Here is a 19319-nt window from a genome sequence, read left to right on the forward strand (position 1 = left end):
TCCATGCATGTGCATGTATTGGAAGCCGAGTTAAGATTTTTGGCATGTTGTAAACATTTCTAGCTCTGTGTGTCAGTTACTAGATAGTTTCATGTGCTAAGATATAAACACAAATACCTCAGTGTTATTTTTTCCCCAGATTTGTAACCTGTTCCAAGGGCTATATGCCTGCTCACAATGGTATGTATTAAACCTACACGTTTAAGTTCTAAGAAAATGATATTTTAAAGGCTTTTAATAAGCATGCAAATCTTTGAATCTAGCACTGAAAGCCACGTCCTTCTCCATAGCAGAATACTTAGTCCTTTGTAGGTGAACATGACTGGTCAAGAAATCCCTGAACAGAAGAGATACTGAGCCCAGATTCTTTTTAGATGTATTCTTACTTAAAAATAAAAATCACAAAAAATGAGGGGAACAGAAAATTAGGCTAAGATAGTATCACTTAATTTTGCAGCCTCGATCAAGTTCCAGCCCTACTCCATGCTAGTTGGTAGACAGTTCCTCAGCGTCCTGTACCTTCATTCTCTGGGTTGGTAAAGGATGACAATCCTTTGGAGATTAAAAGGAAGTATATGCATCATGCGATTCAGTCTCTAGCACCCACCTTCAGTGTTGGGTCATCTTTCCAAGTAAGAAAACTAAGTCCTTTCATAACTACATGATAAGTAGTCTGGTTATGGTGCATATTATTGAAACTATGGAAAATGCTTGGAGACAGATACACATTTTTTTTTTCTTCACTCACTGGAGGCTTCCTGTGTCTGCTTATGAGTAGGACATGGGAGAGACAGCAAGTCCCATTGGGACACATTGGCCAGTTCAGCTCAGGGCCAGCCCAGTGCCATGCCCCACAGTTTCAAGCTTGTGTTGAAGGCAGAAAAGCTGTGAGCCACCCCCTGTACCATTCTTCCCTACATCTAACCATGCAGGGAGACGCAGGCTGGATGGCAGCCAGTGCATGCTCCAACTGGCCGGCATTTACAACTCCTCCAGGAATGGGGAGTGTGTGGAGATTTCAACAGTTGTCATTCCCCCTTGTCTGTTTCTTAGATACTTGAAGTAAATTACTTTTAACTTCAGTGCTCAAAACTATCTGTAGAGATTTCTTGAAATGCCCTAAAGGTTTTGTTAACACACTTACCTGTAGCGCCCGTCCTTTGGTCTCAATGGGGAGTGTAAATGCAGAAACAGCACAAAGAACGCAGACAGATGAGAAAAGACACAGGGCTCCCAGAAATGAAGCACTCATGAGAACCTGCAGGTCACGAGGCAATGACAGCGTCATCAAAGATGCTGAGAAGGGCAGCCATTCTGCAAACTGTGCTTTCCCAACAAACCAATTGATTTGGCCCAAATGCTACAGGCATTTTGTGTGATTGCTCTGGGAGAGGGGCTGGCATGCACACGCACTGGCCTGGACAGAGTGGTACATGGTGCTAACAAAACGTCTAAGGGATTTTCAGTAATTATCCGGATCTTTCCCCCCGCACATAGTACTGTGCACGAAAGAGTGAATGTACTCCAGAACAACTTTGAGGATTGAGGGAAGACGAAACAGTTTTCTCACCTCCCTTCCATATCAATTCAGTTTGTTAACTTCAGCCCCTTCCTGCCTTGATAGATACTCTGCCAAGCACCCATAATGCAGCCGGCGTTACTGGAAAACAGTGAATCCCTGTGCTGATATTCCCAAAGGAATGTCCATCTGCAATGCCATGGCTGACCCTCGAGGACATGGTACTGGGGGAGGGGAAAAATACTTCAATGTGGCATCTGAAACATAGCCAAACGCATAGATATAGTACAACGGATGGGGCTGGCATTGTGGTGCAGCCTGTTAATGAACCCACTGCAATGCCAGCATCTTACATAAGCACTTTGGATCCAGCTCCCTGCTAGTGCACCTGGAAAAGCACTGGAAGCTCACCCAAGTGCCTAGGACCCTGCCACCATATGGGAGATGTAGTGCAAGAGTGGGTTTATTAGCAGCTGTTACGCTGAATGTAAGTTTAGAACTAGAGTTTGACAAGATCAGCCACAACGATGTAAACCCTCCAACCTAGAAACTACAGTAGACACTATTACATTCTTTACTTTCCACGTCTCCCTGCCTAACCACCCTATCATTGTCTTCCCTGTTGTCACAGCATTAATGCTATCAGGACATGAAAAGGCTCAGTGACTATACGTTAAATGATGCACAGCTGGGCTGAGCTGTAACATCCAATGCAGTTAACTTTGTAACTTGCAGTAAGACATAGTTTATTCATTAAGATGCTTCTGTGCGATGGAAATTGGTGCCTACTTCAAAGAAGGAAGATCCACAGGCCCTGACAGATTAGTGAGAGAGGCAGTTACAGTGTGTGCATTCCATGTTGATGGCTCTCCAGCCACAAGTTATACAGATGTAGGTAAGTAGAGACGGACTCCATCTGATGTTTTCTGACAGCTTTTAAGCCCCACCTTTCCTCCTGTTTCTCATACCTGGATAAGCAACTGGAAGCCACAAAGAATGAAGTCCTATAGTTCACAGCAAAATGGATAGAGGGTATTACGTTAAGTGAAATAAGCAAGGTACAGACAGCACATGTGCTTATCCCTGGAAGCTGCCAAAGGATGATCTGACGCCAGTACAATGGTCAAGACAGTAGGCTGGGAAGGGAAGGAGAGTGGGGGAGCTTAGATAATGAGTCCCCAACACAAGTACAAATGTACATACTGAGTTCTAGCGTTCTCCACCTAAGTGGGGTGAGAATATATATGTCATACACATGTGTATATACATATGATTGAAAGATCTGTGTTCCTCCAACTCTTTAAAGTACAATCACTCCCCAGATGTCTGCAGCTTCATCCTGGTCTCCTACCTGGGTGGCAGGGGCCCAAACATGTGGGCCGTCTTCCCTCTGCTTTTCCCAGGCCAATAGCAAAGTGCTGTATCAGAAGTGCAGCAGCTGGGACCCAGAGCTGCTACCTCAGTGGGATGCTGGCTTTGCACATGCCAGCTTTCCCTGCAGCATCACACGCCAGAAACAGAGTTCACAGCCCTCAAACACAAAGAATATAAATGCTAATTACCCAGTGTAGACTTGTAGTGGATTATCACTCTCTACCCTACAAGTATGTGTAATACTTTAAAAAGATCTGGAATTACATCCCTCAAATAACTAACAATCATTTTCTCATAACAAAAGGAATTACAGTGAACCACCTGCTACTTCCCCAGGTACACCACAGCGTGAAAACTATGCCTAAGCTGATTGAATTTATATCCTAGCCCGCAGCAGCATGGGCTTTTGGCCTCTCATGGTGGACTGTGGGAGCTGGCTGTGGTCTAGTACTGTTGGCTACAGGCCTAAGCATTCAGGCCTGCCTTCATCCCAGGAAGAGGCTTACAAGGACAGAAACTTCCCAACTTCATTCTGAAAAAACAGTAACTCTGGAGTTGGAACCAATTGAAGTTTGTCTGTAGGGTTGAAATGACAACACAGCAGTTCAGTTGCAGCAAACCTTAACTTCAGCCACCATCTTAGTGCTGAAATAGAAGTCACAGGCCCAGCAAGTAAACACACTGCTCAGGATTTCTGGAAGGAGAACTAGAAAAACAATCCTTCAATGCACAGTTGACATTTTCCTCCAACAAGTGTGAACTTTCAGGAATCCAAGACTCCACCTTAGGAATCAAATAAGGTGCCAGACTAGCCACCAAGGAACTGACATTCACAAATGCTTGAAGATTTCACTATAGCATTTTAAAGAAACCTGACAGACATAATAAAGAGAAGGAAGTTATTTTTAAATGTTAAACAGAAATCCTTGAGCTGAAAAGTACACTGAGCAAAATAGATCAATCAAAAAGAAGAAATTAGACCGGCACTGACACACCAGGTTCTAGTCCCGGTTGCCCCTCTTCCAGGCCAGCTCTCTGCTATGGCCCGGGAGTGCAGTGGAGGATGGCCCAAGTGCTTGGGCCCTGCACCCCACGGGAGACCAGGAGAAGCACCTGCCTCCGGATCAGTGCAATGCGCTGGCCGTGGTGGCCATTGGAGGGTGAGCCAACCGAAAAAGGAAGACCTTTCTGTCTCTCATTGTCCACTCTGCCTGTCAAAAAATAATTAGTTCGGAGACAAGACATTTGAAAATAAGTAGGCGGGAGTGGGGAGCCATGCTGTCCCATAGAGGGGTTCAGCCCTGTGGGTGCCAGTTTGAGTCCTGGCTGCTTCCACTCCAGCGCTCTGCTGTGGCCTGGGAAAACAGTGGAAGATCTCCCAAGTGTTTGAGCCCTGTACCCATGTGGCAGCCCTGGAAGAAGCTCCTGCCCTCAGATCAGCTCAGCAAACAGCAGATGGAAGACCTTTCTGTCTCTTTCAATAACAAAAATCTTAAAAAAAAATAAGCAGGGAGGAGGGGTGGGGAAGAGAAATAAAGCCTCTGGGAGCTTCAGGACAGCACTAAAGGAGGAAACAAAGTGCAAGAGGAACTTGAGAATGCCGAAGGGGTCGAAAGTATATGCAGAGTTCACAACAGAAAGTCTTCCCAGAGCTAGAGAAATAACTGTCCAGGTACAAGACGGTTTGAGGGAACCAGATTCAACTCCACCACGTCAAGCCCAAGACGTACTATAGACCATGTCCCCAGGGTGAACAAAGATTCTCCAAGCTGCAGATGTCACACTTCACCCGACTCTGGATTTTGTGTCAAACCTGGAAGGGCAAGAGAGGAATGGCAGACTGGCAGGACCACTGCACCCAGCGACGCTCTCCCAGACAAGCACAGGCCACGAGGCTTTATGACCACAGGAGCCATCCCATGAGAAATGCTAAAAGGAGTTTTGCCAAATGAAAGATACCAGTAAGAGCTGAACAGCAGCAGGGAGAAATCTCACTGGGAAGAACACATCACAATGTGCGGCGCACAAAGCGTTCATACTGAGTGTGAAGACTCACAAGCAGAATAACCACATGTTACGGGACAAGCACTACAGATCCTGATAAAGTGGGACAACTTTCCCTTTGTTTATCTCTATAACCACAAAACAAAAATGTATAGTTCCTAACATCAGGAACAGAGCACATTACTAAAGGAGGGAGGGGAGAAATGAGAAAGCTAGAAAACTGTCAACAGAATACTGGCTGTGTCTGCCTCTCCCGAGGTCAAGCAGGAGGTGGAGCGACGCTGGGTTTCAGGTCAGGCTGAGTGTCCGGAACCTGTGCTCTCAGCTGCTAGCCTGTGGTTCCCGCAAGGAGCCTACCAGGGCGGATCCCCCGGGTTTCCTGACAGCTCGGATGTACCCGGGCTGGGTGCGTGAGTTGGTCCACAGAGGTGGGATGCTCACTGCAAGGACAGAGATTAAGAGCTGGAACAGGGGGTTGTGGAGCAGGGAGCAGAGCTGTGTGGGCTCTCAGTACCAGGTATCTAGTCCTGCTGTGCAGAGTGGGTCTGGCAACCTGCGGAGGGCCTTGTGGCAGGAGGGGGGTCCTGTGCACCCAGGCTCTGAAGGAGATGGGGCAATGAGACACGAGACACGCCTGCGAGCAGGGAAGCACGCCGCCTGGTGGAGAACAGCAAGAGGCAGAGAAATGCAGAAGCGCAGTGGCAAAGGGATTCAGCATCCTGGGGTGGCGGCCCCTGAAGGGAGGGGACAGTCTCCTCCCCAAACTGTGTGTGTGGTGGTCAAGGGGAGGTCTACGTGCTGTGGACCCCAGAGCTTCCCAGCTGACTGTACCCACTGCTTCTGGTCCTGTGACCCCAAGTCACTGGGGGTGTGGGAGAGGCCGACTGGATTAGGATGAACCCAGGACTTAACAAAAACAACAGCTTGCAGTTTGGGTGAGATGCCCGTGTCCCGCATCAGAGCACCTGGGCCTCGCTCCTGATCGGCTTGCCGATAGGCAGACCCTGGGGAGACGGCAGTGACGGCTCCAGCAACTGGATTCCTGGCTTCCCGCTGTGGCCTAGCGCTGGCTGTTAGGTGGGTATTAGGGAAAGAACCAGGGACATGAGCTCTGTCGTTCTCAGCTTTCCAAATAAGAAGGAAAAAATTCTGCAGCTCCAAAACTAAAGTATTTTTGAACACTTAAAAAAATGGCAATACTTAAAATTTGCCTGTCACTAATTACCTTAAGTGGATTAAATTCTCCAATGAAAAGACAGCATGGGGGCCAGCGCTGTGTCGTGGTCGGCTGGGCCCCCGCCTGTGGTGCTGGCATTCCTGTGGGCACCAGTTTGTGTCTTGGCTGCTCCACTTCTGGTCCAGCTCTCTGCTGGTGCACCTCAGGGTGTGGTGGGGGTGGCCCAGGGGGGCTCCTCCCTCCAGATCGGCCCAGTTCTGGCCATTGCGGTCAGTTGTGTGGTGGGCTGGCAGATGCAGGACCTTTCTCTGTGGCTCTAGCTCTCAAACAAAATCTTAAGAAGAAAAAAGACTGAAGGAATTTTAGGAACAATACTCAGTTATTCACTCCTTACAGGAAACTGCTCACCTCTAAAATCACACGGACTGAAAGTAAAAGGATGAAATGAGATATCCCATGCAAACGGAACATGAGAGAAAGCAGGAGTAGCCATACTTACATAAAATAGATTTAAAAGCAGCAGCAGCAGCAAAAAAAAAAAAAAAAAGTCATATGATAAAACAAAATTGCTATTTCCTATCATTGAATTTATGTGTAGTTATCAAGTGAGGATCCAAATCAATGAAGCAAACATTAATAGACCTAAAGTGCCAGACAGACTCCAACACAGGGACAGAACACTCCATTTTCAAAAATGGATACATCATCTAGACAGAAAATCAACAAACTGCAGCTAGATCAATTAGACCTCATAGACTTAACATTCCATCCAACAGCTGCACAATACACATCTTTCAATAGCACGTGGAACATCTCCAGAATAGGTCACAAAATAATCTCAACTTTTTAAAAACAAAAATTATTGAGTACCTTTCCTGACCACAAGTAACTATAAAAACAAAACAAAAATTAGAAGGAAATAAAGAAATATATAGGAGACTGAAAAGAAAAGAAAGCAATTTTTAAAAGGGCTGATTCTTTTTAAGATTTATTTGTTTGAAAGACAGAGGGGTAGAGACAGAGAGAGAGGTCTTCGATCCTCTGGTTCACTCCCCAGATGGCCCTAAGGCCAGAGCTGCACTGATCCGAAGCCAGGAGCTTCTTCCCCATCTCCCTGTGGGTGCAGCAAGCCAAGCACTTGGGCCATCTTCTACTGCTTTCCCAGGCCATAGCAGAGAGCTGGATGGGAAGAGGAGCAGCTGGGACTAGAACCGGCACCCATATGGGATGCTGGTGCTTCAGGCCAGGGCGTTAACCTGTTGCACCACAGCGCCGGCCCCAGGCAGAGGCTTTAACCTTCTGTGCCACAGCACTGGCCCCAACAGATCGCCCATGAAGAAGCCAGTCCTTGCCACCATTAATGGCTAAGTGAACTTTATTTAACCCTCTGTGCCACAGTGCTGGCCCCAGAGCTGATTCTTTGAAAAGGTAAAGTCAGTGAACTCTTAAGACAAAAAGACTCAAACAAAAGCAGAGGTGAAAAAGGAAACCTAATTCAAAATTTGAGGAGGGATGGATCTGACACAGGGGTTAAGGTGCTTCCTAGGGTGAGATCTTCGACGCGGAGGAGAAACATGAGATAACAGAGCAGCGCAAGGTTGATCAGAAAGCTGTGGATTCATAAATGTTGCCGAAAATCAAGGCTGTGCCTCGGCTCCAAGGCTACCCAGGACCTCTTTTTGCTTGAACGAATGGAATTTACCCTCACAAACTGGTGTTCTGATTTTGGAGGAGAAGCTCATTAAATAACGAACAGTAAGATGCTTCTTGGGATGTCCACACCCCATAGAAGAGTGCCTGCCATCACATTCGCTTAGCTTCTGGTCCAGGCTACGGCTGGTGCACGTCCTGGGAGGCGGGAGTGATGGCTCAATGCTCTGTTCTGCCATCTATGCGGAATACCTGGATGGAGATGGGAGATTGAGATCTGTGTGTGTGTACATGTGTGCTACTCTCAAACAATTTTTTTTAAGTAAAACTTTCCAAAAGACAGAGTAAGAATAAATTATGGACATTGGAAAAAATTTTAATGCAGATACTATAACTTATACCATGGAAGTAAATGATCATCAGAGTTTATCATGAACAATTACATCTGACCAAATTTGCCAATCAGGAAGAAATGGACAAATTCCTGGATATGTACACCTCACGGAGATTGAGTCATGAAGAAATGGAATTCCTCCATAATGAGTAATGAGATTGAATCATTAGTAAAGGCTTCCATCAAAGACAATCCCAGGACCACATGGCTGCATAGCTGAATTACATCAGACACTACTTTTTGTTATTTAAAAATCTATAAAAGGAGTACATGAGGCCAGCATCACTCTAATACAAAAACCACACAAAGGCACAGAGAGAGAGGAAAGGAAAGAGAAGGCTACACTGGGAAGGCAGCAGGTGACCAGAGTGCTTGGGCCCCTGAAATCCTGAGGGAGTTCCCGGCTCCCGGCTCTTGCCTCAGCCCAGACTCAGCTCTTGGACCCACTTGGTGAGTGAACCAGCCGGTGGAAGATTTATATTCATTCATATTGATTTTCTCCTCTAATTTTGTATTTCAGATAAATAACCCTTAAAAAAAAAAGCTACAGGTCAATATGCTTGATGAACATAATAGAAAAATTCTCAAAATACCAGCAAACTGACTCCAACAGCACCTTAAAAAGAGCATTCACCATGACCAAGTACGATTTTTTGTTTTTTCTTTTCAGAGAGGCGAGGGTGGTTCAACATCTGCAAATGAACAAGTGTGTATATCAGATTGACAGAAGGAAGGGCAAAAAACTATTGCCTCAGTAGATGCAGAAAAAGCATTTGATAAAATCCAGTAGACTTTCATGATAGAAACTGACCAAATTAGCTTTAGAAGGAGTACCAAATGCAACAAGCAAATGGTTAGCATCATACCTAACAGGAAAAGCTAAAGGCTTGCTTTCTCAGATCAGAACAGGACATGGATGCCCACTTTTATTCAACATAGCACTGGAAGTCCAAGCCAGAACAATTAGGCAAGACAAAAGAAATGTTGAAGAACATCTGAATTGGAAAGAAGGAAGTCAAATTGTCACTGTTTGTAGACAACATGATCATATGTGTGTATATATAAGTATATAAAACCCCAAAAGATTCCATCAAAAAAACTGTTAGAACTAGTGGACAAATTCAGCAAAGTTGCAGGATATAAAATAATGTGCTGTAATCAGTAGCAATGTTATATACAAATAGCAAATTATCCAAAAAAAAAGAAATCAAGAAAGCAATCTCATTTCTGGAAGTTAGAAAAGAATCCTTAGAATACACTTGACCAGAGGTGAAAGATCCCTACAAAGAAAACAGTGCAATGGTGAGGGAATTGGATGGTAACGCCAAGAACTGGAAAGACATCTCATGTTAGCGGGCTGACCGAATCAACCGCATTGACATGTCTATACCCCCAAAGCAATTTATAGATTCAATGCAATCCCTATCAAAATACCAATAACATTTTTCGCAAAACTAAAAACACACTAAAATTCGTAATGAAGCCACAAAAGTCCCCAAACAGCCACAGTGACCTTGAGCAAGACAAAGGAGGTATTACGCTTTCTGACCTTAAAATATATTACAAATGTACAATAATTAAAACAGCATAGTATTATCTTTAAAACATACACATAGATGAATGAAACAGAATGGAGCGCCTAGAAGTAAGCTGATACATATACAACCAACTCATCTTTGAGAAAGTGGTAAGAACACATTTTGGAATTGGACTTTTTAAATAATTTGGGCTGGGAAACCTGGATATAGGTAGAAGTATGGAACTAGACCTATCATCACCTGCAAAGATCAATTCAAAATGGATCGAAGACCGACCTATATGATCTGAAACAATGAAACTACCAGAGAAAAACCTGGAATACGCTTCCAGACCTTGGAACTGGTAAGGATTTTAGGCTCAGACTCCACAAGCACAGGAAATCAAAGCAAAATTCGACCAAGTGTGATTACGTCACACTAAGCACCTGTGCACAGCAACGGCGACAATGAGCGGAGTGAAGAGACGACCTGCAGGATGGGAGGAGACATTCGCAAGCTGTGCCTCTGACAAGGAGCTAACAGCCAGGATATAGAAGACAACGCAATAGCAAAGTCCTCAAATGATCCAATTTCAAGTTGGGCAGTATACCTAGTCATTTTTCAAATGAAGGCATACAAATAGCCAACAGGTTCACAAAAAATACTTGATGTAACTAATCACTGGGCAAATGCAAATCAAAACTACCATGAAATATCACCTAGAATGTGAAGGAAAATAAAGCCCTTGCACATTGTTGGTGGGAATGTATGCTAGTACAGTAACTGTGGAAAACTATAGTGATTCCTCAAAATTTTAGAAATAGAACCACCACCGTATGGATCCAGCCTTCCCACTCCTATATATCCAAGAAAAATGAAATCAGTATGTCAAAGACAAATGAACTCCTACATCTTAACTGCTGGTACACAGTGCTGGCCCCAATATGTATTTTTTATGTGTTACAATTTTTAAATTTAAAACTAGAAGGGAAACATCATTCACAAACTGTTTGAATGCCCACTCCTTGGGGCTGGTACTGTGGCATAGCAGGTAAAGCTACTGCCTGCAGTGCCAGCATCCCATATGGGTGCTGGTTCAAGTCCTGGCTGTTCCACTTCCAATCCAGCTCTCTGCTATGGCCTGGGAAAGCAGTAGAAGATGGCCCAAGTCCTTGGGCCCCTGCACCCACGTGGGAGACCCGGGGGAGGCTCCTGGCTCCTGGCTTCAGATTGGCGCAGCTCTGGCTATTGCAACCAGTTGGGGAGTGAACCAGCAGATGGAAGACCCCCCCCCCTCTCTGTCTCTCTCTCTCTGCCTCTCCTTCTCTGTGTAACTCTTTCAAATAAATAAATCTTTTTTTATTTGACAGGTAGAGTTACAGACAGTGAGAAAGACACACAGAGAGAAATAAGTAAGTAAATCTTTAAAAACAAACAAAAAATAAACTCCTCATATAAACTAGCAAAATATCATTGGTCCTTTGAGGGCTTCAAGTCTACTGGAAGACCCGGGCTAAAGCAGCCTGGCAAACGGGTAATGATGAATGATAAGCACAAGGTCAAGGTGTGCTGAGAGCTCACAAGGATCCCACTCGTGGGCTAGGGTGTCAGGAAGGGCTTCCCTACGGCCGTAATGGATCACGGCTCACCAGACAGGATGGAGCAGGCAGTGAGGGCCCAGCAAGGGAGGATAACCATGGCACTTTTGATTAACTCTAAGAACCTGATTGTAGATAGCCACGCAGACGGGGACAAGGACAAGACAGGGCCTGCAGGGGCTGAGTGTTCCAGATTCCACTGTTGAAACCCTGCCCCCAGTGTGATGACAGCTGGAGGTGAGGCCTTGGGGGGCCATCAGGTTTGGAGGAGATGATGATGATGATGATGGGATCAGTACCCTTACAAGAGGAGGATATCTGGGGCCGGCACCGTGGCTCCCTTGGTTAATCCTCCGCCTGCAGCGCCGGCATCCCATATGGGCACCGGGTTCTAGTCCCGGCTACCTCTCCAAGTCCAGCTCTCTGCTGTGGCCCAGGAGTGCAGTGGAGGATGGCCCAAGTGCTTGGGCCCTGCACCTGCATGGGAGACCAAGACGAAGCACCTGGCTCCTGGCTTCGGATCGACTCAGCACCGGCCGCAGTGGCCATTTGGGGAGTGAACCAATGGAAGGAAGACTTTTCTCTCTGTCTCTCTCTATCTATAACTCCACCTGTCAAATAAAAAAGATTAAAAAAAGAAGTGGAGGGTGTCCCAGAGCCTTCTCTTCACCATGAGGGTCTTAGCAAGAAGACAGCAACTTGCAAGCCACGCGTAGAGCCCTCAGCAGAACACAGCCTTGTTGGCACCTTGATCGCGACCTCCCAGCTCTGGAATTGGGAGAAATTAGCATTTAAGTTACCCAACCTATGGGGTTTTGTTACGGCATCCTGAACCAAGACAAGGCCTCCCTGGTAGAGCCACGTAAACCGAGTTTGAGGATTTTGATCCTTATGCATGCGGAGGGAGGGGAGACAAGGTTACGTGTGCAGGGATAAAGCAGTATCTTCAGGAATGTGGTGAAGAGGAGGAGGCGAAGGAGGAGCGGGCGCACACAGCTGGGCAGCAGGCCAGTGGGAAGCCATGGCCGTGTGAACCAGGGAGCTGCTGGGGGTGGCAGAGGCGACAGCGCAATGGAGTAGCTCAGGGTGCATTGGAGGTTCAATCCACGTGATTTGGGAACTGACGCTGGGGAAGAGATGACGACTTCCTAGCTGACAAGCCGTGGAAAGGAAGCCGGTCTGCAGAGAAATGTTTCTGACACTACCGGAGCATCAGGAGCCTCCAAGCTCGGCTGATGACAAGGCCCACGAGCGACGATAACCCCTGGTGAAGACAAGTGAGAAGAGATAAGGGTCTAACACTGAGCCACAAGAAATAGCCTATGATTAAAGAAAGGCAGGAAAATATGCCGAGAAAGATCCAGAAGCAGCAGCTGGGCCCAGCGCTGTAGCGTAGAACGTTCAGCCTCCGCCTGCAGCATTGGCATCAGAGCCCCGGCTGCTCCACCTCTGATCCAGCTCCTGCTGATGCACCTGGGAAGGCCGTGGAGGATGGCCCGAGTGCTGGGGCCCCTGCACCCGCGTAGGAGACCGGGAAGAAGCTCCTGGCTTTGGCCTGGCCCAGCCCTGGCTGTTGCGGCTACCTGAGAGAGCGAACCAATGAATGGAAGATCTTTCGCTCGCTCGCTCGCTCTCATAAATAAATAAATAAATGGAGAAAATCTTTTCAAAAGCAGCTTCCCTTCTGCCCCAGAGCCCCAGACTCCTCGTAGGCACCCTTGGTGCACCAAGCATGTGGATTCACTTTGCAATCTCTTGCTGTCCCCAGCAGCCACAGGGCAAGGAGAAGATCACAAGGACACAGGTGAATGAGCTGCTCGTAGGGAGCAGACGGATTCAGGACCATCAGAGCCATGTTCCTGAAGGGGTGAGACACCACATAAGGCGAGGGACTGAAATGACCCTTGGTTAGCTACGTGGAGGCTGCCAGACTGGAGCGATGGAAGGAAACGAAGAGAAAGAAACCACTTGAGGAGTTTCACAGGAAAGGGGGGAAGAGACGGCGGGGCGGAGTTCACCATTTGAAGCTGCAGAATCTACAAACGCTGACAGGAAGCATTTAGAATCAGGGAACGGGCTGAGATCACAGAAATTACAATCATAAACCTGAAAAACCCAAGAGACTCAAATGAGAAAGCATTCGGCAGGAGTTCTGTAAGATGACTCCTTAAAAACCTGTAAGAAAAAATACCAATGGTTTTCTAAAATAAAAATAACCAGTTAGAATGCTAAAAAAGAAGTGAACAATTAAAGACAAGCATCCATTCCCCGATCACTGATAACGCACACAATGCCTGTTGATGAATTTAGCAGGAAGCTCAGAGTGCATTTAAACAAGACAACAAAACCCCAGCTCGGGACACGGAAGGAAAACGAAACAAACGGAAAACGCAGCCTCAGTCTCAGGTAAGCAAGCGACCAGAACAAGAGTCGGTTTGGCCCCAATTCACCCACACGTTTAACAGATTAACAATTAAAATCTTAATACGATGCAGGCAGACTGGGGAGGCAGAACCTAACTAAATGCTTCTAAAGCGGATCTGAGAACAGAAAGCGATGAAGGCACTGAACCTTCTGTCTCATTAGAACAGCGAGAAGGACAGGCAGTGACACGGGTAGCCTGGCTAGAACAGTGAACTGGAAACAGATGTGACTGTGGGCGTCTCTGTTCCATGAGCAAAAGCAGGGATTTTTCAGTAAGCGGTGTTGGGACAAGCAGGTCAGCATTTAGGAAGACGCTTCCTGCGTTAGACCTCAGGCCCCAACAAACGCCAGCGGAAGGCATTTCTGAGAGCGGAGGATGCGTTCGCTCTGCGGAAACCGATTAAGTTGGACACGTACGATTTGGACGCTTACATATGTATAAGGGAATTCCAGAAAGTTTGTAGAAAAAAGGATTCAATCGTTCATTTTGGTGCAAAAACCGTTTGAAATTCATATGCAGTTTTTTTCTCTTCATGTGCATTTTCCAAGAACTTAAAGATGCCTTGTATGCATGGATATACAAATTTTTGGCACCAGAATAAATTTATCCTTCCATTCCATGCTCCACAAGCTCTTTGCAGCACCTGTGTGTGTTATGCATCATGAAGTTACACTCCCTCCTCCCCCTCAAAACAGGAAGACACACAGAAGGCCCGGAAGAAAAGAATCCTATTTCACATCTCTAATCCCTGGACCCAGGAATTATACAGGAAAACATTGAAAATTTCAATGTCTATTTAGGGCCAGTGTTGTGGTGCAGCAGTTACACCGCTGTCTGCAGTGCCGGCATCCCGTATGGGCGCCAGTTCAAGTCCCAGCCACTCCGCTTCCAATCCAGCTCCCTGCTAATGCACCTGGGAAAGCGGCAGAAGATGGCCCAAGTGCTTGGGCCCCTGCATCCAGGTGGGAGACTTGGAAGAAATTCCTGGCTCCTGATCAGCGCAGCTCTGGCCATTGTGGCCATTTGGGGAGTGAACCAACAGATGGAAGCTCGCTCTCTGCTCCTGCCTCTCTGCAACTCTGCCTTTTAAATAAAGAAATAAATCTTTAAAAAAAATATATAGATACGTTTCAGTGTCTATGAACTTAAAGTTCCTGTACAGAAAAAGGAGACCATAAATAATGAAGACAAATGAAAAACTGGATGGAATTATCTACTATGTGTCAGAAAAATGGTTAAACTTCTTTGTATATATGAAGGCTTCTCACAAACCAGCATCTTAAACACCTGTTTGGAAAATGGTCGCGTGCCCAAGAGCTGAAATACACACATGTACATAAGGCAGAAATAACCAAGGAAAGAACAGAACATGTGCTAGCATTCCTAATTTAAAAAAAAAATACTAATTACGATGAAGAGGTATCCATTATTGCCAGTGAGACTGGCACAGCTAAGACTAACAGAATCATTTGGAAGAAACAAAGTAACAGCACCGGAACCAGCTTCCCAAAAAGACCGTCAGCACAATGCAGCAAACTGGAAAATAAGCGACCTCTTGATCTACCAATCCAATCTGAGATTGTGACGATCCCTAAGGAGATAATTACACAGTTGGATAAGGATGCTCCTCACTATCACGTACGACAGACGAATATCTGAGGCAGCCTGCATGCTCAACTACATATAGAACTGATTCAGTAACTCAGAAGTAGCTTCGGAGGATACGCAGAACCAAACAGTTACCAGTCTCGAAGGGAGTTTCTTCTAAATGTAACATGTTGAGTGCAGGAAAGCAGGCTGTAAGCCATTTATGAACTGGATCATAATGAAGCCACATTTAGGCATCTTCAGAATTATTTGTAATGTATTTGAAAGGCAGACACACACATGAGACAGAGACAGAGAGAGAGAATTCTGTCTGTTGGTTCACTCCCAAATGCCTGCCACAGTCAAGGCTGGGTCAGGCAGAAGCTAGGAGTCTGGGCTTCAACTGTGTCTCCCACATGGGTGGCAGGGACCCAGGCATCTGAGCCACAACCTCCGCTTCCCGGCACGTTAGCAGGAAGCTGGATGCAGGCATTCCAACGCGGGAGGCTCTGCCACATGTATGCGAAGTGACGCTAAAGGGACACTTCAGGAAAGTCTTTACATTTTTTACCTGCCTGTGGGAGTCTCTTCCGCCACTCAAAACACCAGAAACGGACACAAAGCCCCTCTGGGCATTGACAAAGATCCTGATCCCGACCAGGCCTCAGGTTTCCAAGAGTTCAAGGCTGCATCCCTGGGAAGACTGCAGCCTCCTTAGAGCCTGCTGGAGACCCTCGGGACTCCGACAGTGCATTTGTTCCGGCATCTCAGAGTAGAGGCCCTGTCTCCCAGCCAGCAGACCGCGTGGGTCTCACGTGGCCCAGCACCTCTCAAACTGCTGTATTCCCTTCTCGGCGTCTACACAAGCCCCTGCCTTCTCCTCCATCCTCCCTAAGAACACCCAGTCACCTCACGCTGGTTCTTTTCCCTGCTGCGGTAGTTAGCACTGATGGAAACCCATCCTCACCACTTGAACTGGTGTCCAGCTTTCACTGTCTTTGACAGGACAGTTTCTCCGTAAGTTCATTGCTTCTTGGAAAGCACTTATGGAAATACTGAACGGATGTGGTTTGGACCCCCGTTAGCTCGTGGATGTCTGTGCTGCGGACGTCTACACACGGATCCATTGGTTTCCACGCTTCAGGGGAAGGTTGGGCATTTGAACAAAATCATTGTTCAGGCCAGCGCCGTGGCTTAACAGGCTAATCCTCCACCTTGCGGCGCCGGCACACCAGGTTCTAGTCCCGGTCAGGGCGCCGGATTCTATCCCGGTTGCCCCTCTTCCAGGCCAGCTCTCTGCTATGGCCCGGGAAGGCAGTGGAGGATGGCCCAAGTCCTTGGGCCCTGCACCTGCATGGGAGACCAGGAGAAGCACCTGGCTCCTGGCTTCGGATCAGCGCGATGCGCCGGCCGCAGCGGCCATTGGAGGGTGAACCAGCGGCAAAAAGGAAGACCTTTCTCTCTCTCTCACTATCCACAAAAAAAAAAAAAATCTTAAAAAAAAAAATCATTGTTCAATTGTGACAAACAGGGTCTTCTGAGACCCTGGAATGATAAAGGGTCACTTTAATTCCCTATTATTTCAGAGAGAGAGAGAGAGAGAAACAGATCTCTCATCTGCTGGTTCACTCCCCAAGTGCACATGGCAGCTGGGGCTGGGCCAGGCAGAGGTCAGGAGCCAGGGACTCAACACCAGTGTCCCGCGTGCATGCACAGAGGTTGTTTAAAAGTTTTGCTGCTGGTTGCAGATGACCTCCCCTGACACTTGGAACAGCACTCTTTCCTTGGCTTTTAAGCTTCAGCTCTCATCCATCTATTCGATTAAACATTTATATCCCTCATTGTCTTGAACAACAAGGTGAATCGTCTGGATTCGCCCAAGAAAAGTCTTTTGATTATTGCGCAATTTGTATTTCAATAGCATTTGGCCTTATTGTTATAGCCTATTGTCATTGTTGGGCAACATTTATTGAGTGCTAACTATGGGGTCAACCCCGGGGCTAAGTGCTTTGCATTTATTACTTTCCCATCATCCTCAGGACAAACGCATGTAGTGAGGGTTATTGTTCATCTTCATTGTGCAACGCCAGTGGCATGGAGAGACGAGGGACAGCCACGAGAAGCTGAGAATCCTGCCCTGGTCAGAGGCTGAGCCCAGCAGAGCCCTCAGGCCCAGGAGACCTGCTCCCAGGTAGATTCTTTCCTGATCCACAAACCATCAGAGACAGCAGGGCCTCTGACATAAACACCCACAAACATCCCGGAGAGATACTCCAGGGACTGAGAGCCAGGAGACTCAATTCCTAATTCAGGTTTGGGAGACAAACCATGCCCCAGTCTGGTCATCCAGAAATATTAATATTCTACTCCTTTCTTTTATAATTAGGTTATTTTCTGAAAATAATAAAATAAGTACAAAGATATTTTGAAAAGCACAAGCCATCTTTAAACAAGAGAAATAGTCCCAAGGTAGTTAAAGAAAATTAACAGGGGCAAAATCCTGTTAAATTACAGGAAATTGACATTAAAATCTGCTTGGCCCATGACAGCTCCCTTCTCTGAAAGCGTCATTTCTCACTGCTGCTTTGTGTATAAACCCCAGATTCAGCTCAGCCGTGGGCAGCTGAGAGGCCTGGGGAGTCAGAGCTACTCAGTGTCCCACAGGGTGTGTGTGGGACCGTGGAACGCCGTGCACCCCAGTCTTCAAGGAGAGAGGAGGACAGGCTGTTTGCTCGGGAGGGGGTGAGGGGCCCCAGGCCCCAGACAGCCCTCCCCGTCCGCACCACTCTGGCCCAGCCTCACTCCTGCCCCCGGATCAGGGGGATTTCCGTCCTTTCCTACCCACAAGAGAACGACCAGTGCCGAGGGACCACCTGTGTAGCCTCCGCGTAGCCCTGACCCCGCGGGTCACCCTGCCCCGGTTCTCTCCTGAAACGAGGCTTCCCCTGTGGCCCCAGGTCACCTGTCACTGCACATCCCCTGTCCCGTGCCACCTGCCCGCTTGTCAGCTTGAGCACCTGGCACTTTCAGGCGCTGTTCTCGTGGTCCATCGGGACAACGGGTTTGACAAACTCCGAGTTCGAGCCGCGGTCCCTCAACTGCTGGAGCTCCCTGTGTCAGCCTGCTTTGCTTCCTCCCCAGCACAAGGCAATCCCTCCCTCCCGCTGCCTGGCTCCAAGCCGGCTCACGGCGGTGCCGTCTGCTTCCCTCCCCAAACCCGTCCAACCTCGCCTCAGAAGACTCCCGAAGCAAGCAGAAACCCTCGGTTGCACCCAGACTCTCAGGGGACCTGGGGCCGCTCTCCCTGTGGGCACTCCCGGCTGTACCTGGGATATGAACGGCGCCACCATCGCTCCGATGCGGCACAGGGAGCCGCTGGTTCCCATCCCCAGAGCACGCATCGTGGTGGGGTAGACCTGCAGAGAGGCGGGAACAGGAAGTGCCAGTCAGTTCCGTCGCTCTTCCCACCCCGCCAGGTGGAGCCTGGTGGTTATACAGAACACCAGACATTCTGTTCAGAGTCACAGAAGACACAAGGTGCCCATTTCTCAGCTACAGCAGCTTGAACTTTTATAAGAAATATCAGCAAAAAAGCTTGAAATTATCCAAGTGAGCAATTTCCAAAAATACGTCCAAGTGAATACTCTAAATATGGTTTTAGAAAGGTAATCTTCAGAAGCAGATGGAAGACGTCTACTTAGGAAACGAAGCTTTTGTATATGTATGCAGTCCTGCTGAATGGGAAGAAAATACTTCCCCCAAAATAGTGACCCGATGAAATTTTCTAAAAGAGGTATTTACTGAAGGCAGAGAGAGATCCTCCAGCTACTGGCTCACTCCCCAGATGGCAGCAGCCAGGGCTGGGACGGGCCGAAGCCAGGCCGGGTCTCTCAGGGTGGTAACTGTCCAGGCACCTGGCCATCTGCTGCTGCTTTTGTGAAAAGGCCTAGCAGGGAGCTGACCGAGTGCCCACGTGGGATCCCAGCACTGCAGGGGTGGCCTAGCCTGCTGGGCCGCAGCGGAGCCGGATGGAAATTGTGACGCAGACACAGCGGGAGGAACTGCCTCGCCGCT

General features: G+C 47.5%; 1 protein-coding gene across 1 annotated transcript in view; it reads right to left on the reverse strand.

The window, feature by feature from the left end:
* Positions 1-486: 486 nt before the first annotated feature.
* The window catches only part of SVOPL (SVOP like), a 55013-nt gene continuing 36180 nt past the window's right edge, over positions 487-19319 (reverse strand). Inside the window, exons 13-15 of the mRNA XM_062190197.1 lie at positions 18572-18661; positions 1145-1258; positions 487-552 (exon numbers count right to left, since the gene is read on the reverse strand). Coding sequence (XP_062046181.1) covers positions 487-552; positions 1145-1258; positions 18572-18661 — 270 coding nt within the window. The remainder of the gene's footprint in view (positions 553-1144; positions 1259-18571; positions 18662-19319) is intronic.

This window comes from Lepus europaeus, chromosome 1 (assembly GCF_033115175.1).
Source record: "Lepus europaeus isolate LE1 chromosome 1, mLepTim1.pri, whole genome shotgun sequence".
In the NCBI taxonomy this organism is placed as follows: domain Eukaryota; kingdom Metazoa; phylum Chordata; class Mammalia; order Lagomorpha; family Leporidae; genus Lepus; species Lepus europaeus.